General features: G+C 38.9%; 2 protein-coding genes across 2 annotated transcripts in view; both read left to right on the top strand.

The window, feature by feature from the left end:
• Window positions 1-25: 25 nt before the first annotated feature.
• LOC109116512 (uncharacterized mitochondrial protein AtMg00810-like) lies at window positions 26-1,201 on the top strand. The gene has a single exon (XM_019202089.1). The coding sequence runs from the start codon at window positions 26-28 to the stop codon at window positions 1,199-1,201; it is 1,176 nt and encodes a 391-aa protein (XP_019057634.1).
• Window positions 1,202-3,449: 2,248 nt separating this feature from the next.
• The window catches only part of LOC104809465 (36.4 kDa proline-rich protein), a 1,312-nt gene continuing 881 nt past the window's right edge, over window positions 3,450-3,880 (top strand). The window contains 1 exon segment of the mRNA XM_010535475.2: window positions 3,450-3,880. This exon segment is cut by the window's right edge and continues 5 nt beyond it. Coding sequence (XP_010533777.1) covers window positions 3,677-3,880 — 204 coding nt within the window. The 5' untranslated portion in view covers window positions 3,450-3,676.

Genomic DNA, 3,880 nt, shown 5'->3' with positions numbered 1-3,880 from the left:
TGGCGACCTAGCGGAAGAGATATACATGTCCCTTCCTCCCGGGTATGCTCAACTTCAGGGGGAGACCTATCCATCAAACTCAGTTTGCCGCCTTCGTAAATCTCTGTACGGCCTAAAACAGGCCTCTCGCCAGTGGAACCAGAAGCTCACACTGGTACTTCTGAATGCCGCTTACACTCATTGCAAATCTGATCATTCAATGTTTGTTAAGCGCAGGGGGACTTCGATTGTTGTCATTCTGATTTACGTTGATGACATCCTTGTGACTGGGAATGATGTCACTTTGTTCTCTGAGCTAAAAGAGGTTCTCCAGGCTGAATTCCAGATCAAGGACTTAGGCGAGATGAAATACTTTCTGGGAATTGAGGTTGCTCGATCTCAAATGGGAATTCAGATATGCCAGCGGAAATACACACTCGAAATGTTGGAAGAGTTCGGTCTCCTGGGCTGCAAACCAGCGGCCTCACCCATGGAAGCAAAGCTGAAACTTTCACAAGATGCAGGGGAATTACTCGCCGATCCAACATCCTACCGAAAACTGATAGGTAAACTGATCTACTTATCTGTAACGCGACCCGACATCAGTTTTCCGGTTACGAAACTTAGCCAATACATGGCTCAGCCCAGGGATACCCACTTTCAAGCTGCTTTGCGGGTTCTCAAGTATCTCAAAAATGCTCCAGGCCAAGGTTTATACTACTCTTCGCAGAATGATTTATCTTTGACAGCATATTCAGACGCTGATTGGGGAGCCTGCCCTGACTCCCGAAAGTCTGTCACTGGCTTTTGCGTATTTCTCGGTAACTCCCTCGTTTCATGGAAGTCCAAGAAACAAAGCACTGTCTCCCGCAGCAGTGCTGAGTCTGAATACCGAGCCTTGGCACAAACAACCTGTGAACTTCTATGGATTTCCTCATTACTCAGCGACATTCAGGTTCCACTTCTCAATCCTATCACTCTGTTTTGTGACAGTAAATCTGCGATACACATAGCCACCAATCCGGTTTATCATGAGAGGACCAAGCACATAGAAATGGACTGTCATTTTGTGAGAGATAAGGTGAAGTCAGGCTTTCTGCAACTTTCCCATGTTTCATCCTCGGAGCAAATAGCAGATCTATTGACAAAGCCGTTGTATATCGATCACTTTCATCGTTTACTTATCAAGATGGGAATACGAAACTTGTATTCTCCATCTTGAGGGGGAGTTTTATGCAATGGAAAAGCAAACAGGTGGAAAAAGACTGTACTGGACAGAGACCTGAGTACATGGGCGTATTGGAGGTGTAAGGAGGTTAGCCGACATTGTAGCAGGGTTTGTTATTTTTTGATCCTTTGTATTTTCATTATTTATTCTTTTAGTCCTTAGTTGTATTTTATAAATACACTCTTGTACAGACGTTTAAGGGATAGAGACTACAGTAATCTCTTTCAGAAATTCTTCGTTCTCTTCCATCTTGAAAGTTCTTCCTTCGAGCTATTTTCCAGGTTGCATTAGATTGTTTCAGCATTCTTCAAACCGATGGAACAGACCAAATAGGAAATAGATTCCCCTCAAGTTACCAGTCACGGGGATATTTCAGCAATCCTTACAAAACCAGCTTGCTAATGCGAGAAATGACCACAGGGTTCCGAGCATCATAATCGAGAATCACATTGTTTCCACGAACAACACCGAAAGTTTTTTCACCAATTTGATGAAATCGAACTCTAAACCAGTGTTGAGATTTAGGGTTTAGGCATAAAAGCTACAGAGAGAATCCAAAAGTTCGTTCTTTTCCGTTATCTGGGTTACTCAAAGATTGGAACTTAAAAGGGAAATCAGAGGAGAATCGAATTACTCATTGCGAAATTTCCGGAAGAATGCTTCGGAAACAGAGTTGTCGATCGCCGACCGGCGTGGATCGAACGTGAAGTGTTTGCGACATCGACGGTGGACGCCGCCTGTCTGATCCGATGTTCCTCTTGAACTATAAGACAATGCACACGTGCGGCTTTGGGTAAACCCTCTTTATCACTCAGAAGCTACTTATTTTTTTTCCCTCTTATTTTTTCTTCCCCCGAATATCTGATTACGAATATATATCTTTTGGAGAATAACAAGACTCTACATTATTATATTTTTATAATTTTTATTTTAAGTAACTTTTTTATATTAATTAATTACAGTTTTTTTAATTATATTGCATCTATAATTTCAAACTTTAAACAATAATAAATCTCCAAGTATGTCATTTTTTAATTTCGAAATTAATTATCGTAGACATAATTTCGGAAGCTCATGGACTAATCGTTTGAACTTTCACGGTTTATATAATAGTACTAAAGACAAGTTCAAAGTATAGTTTTCAAAACTTATAAGTAAAAATTAAGTCATTAAATTGGTATGACAAAAAGTTACGGTGTTACAGAACATATCAATTCAATTAAATGATGTTTGCCAAATTACAAATAGCTGTTTGCTTTTGCTTCTTTTGGATTTGATTCCACCAAACGGCTTGGGCTACAATTATATATAATATAATGTCTGATATTATATAAACTTTTCATATAATTCCTCAATTAATACTAACATAAATATATAGTCTAAACCCGTATTCTAAAAAACTATTTCACTCTGCCATTAATACTTGAGTACAACCTTTTCCTTTTGAAGTTTAACAAGTTGTATTTCAAAATTCAGCAAAATTGAGAGTTAGTTTCATGATTATCTTTAGGATGGCCATTTCAGAGCTCAGCTCGGGTTCGGTTCGGTTATATTCGGATTCAGTTATTTCGGTTATAGAAAACTATAAAATTCGGTTTTTATATAAACTTCGGTTCATTTTGGTTCGGATTCGGGTTTTTTGTTGTAAACAACTCATTTTTTCAGAGAAATTGTCGGTTCTTTCGGTTATTTTTTTTAATATGTTCGGTTCGGTTTCGGTTTTTTCGGGTTTAGAGAAAATGAAATCATAACCGTTCAATTTTTATATAGGGTTTGGTTCGATTACGGTTATGTCTTATTCAGTTTGGTTTGATTCGGTTATTAACGACCACCCTATCTTAGGGGTAAAATATGAACAAAATCTTCGATTTGTAACTTAATCATGTACATGTTTTGGTTGATCGATATATATTATTGTCAAGGTTCATATGGGCGATCTATACTATATAATACATAACAATTGGAATCTGGACCGATTTATGAAATCAAAAACATAAGAGAACAAATAGTTCACGGACTTAGGAATTCGAAGACTGTATCATCACTCTGAACATTTAGTCACGGACTTCACCTTGAAGTTCGTAATGGACCAACAACGTTCCAAAACTCTCCAGTTTTTATCATTTCCTCATCTTTTCACGCAACTTGTATATATATATCCATATTTTCATAAATCATAATAATAACAAATGCAATATTGAGTTGTAACGCAACTCGAGGGGCTCAAAAGAATCCCGAATTTCAAAACTTTTTTTTTCTCTCTTTCATAGTCATAGTGCTCTACAGATGTTCCTTTGTCCGTACCTTTCACAAAAATCGTAGAAGCTATACTATATACAATAGTGACTAGTGTACCCACGAAGAGTCACGGGTTACGCTTAGGTTTGATCTATATATATATATTGCACACACTATGCGATCAAACCATGAAACCCTAATAAACGTGAAATTTAACGAACCCTAATTATAATGGGTTCGAAAACGTTGTCTTCCTTCTTCATTTTCTTGATCCTGGCTGTGGTCTCATTGCCACCAATCCAAGCTTGTGCCCCTTGCTCCCACCCTCCGTCCTACGGTCCGTATCCTCCGTACCGTCCCCCGAAAACACCTCACCCGAAGCCCCCGCACCCACCGCATCATGGCCGCGGTGGTGGCAGGCCACCGCACCACGGT

This window comes from Tarenaya hassleriana, unplaced genomic scaffold (assembly GCF_000463585.1).
Source record: "Tarenaya hassleriana unplaced genomic scaffold, ASM46358v1 Cleome16, whole genome shotgun sequence".
In the NCBI taxonomy this organism is placed as follows: Eukaryota; Viridiplantae; Streptophyta; class Magnoliopsida; order Brassicales; family Cleomaceae; genus Tarenaya; species Tarenaya hassleriana.
The sequence above is the reverse complement of the archived record's forward strand: the minus strand, read 5'-3'. Positions and strand labels throughout refer to the sequence as shown.

Coding starts and splice junctions, on each gene's coding strand:
- LOC109116512 (XM_019202089.1), top strand. CDS start 26: ATGTCCCTTCCTCCCGGGTATGCTCAACTTCAGGGGGAGACCTATCCA.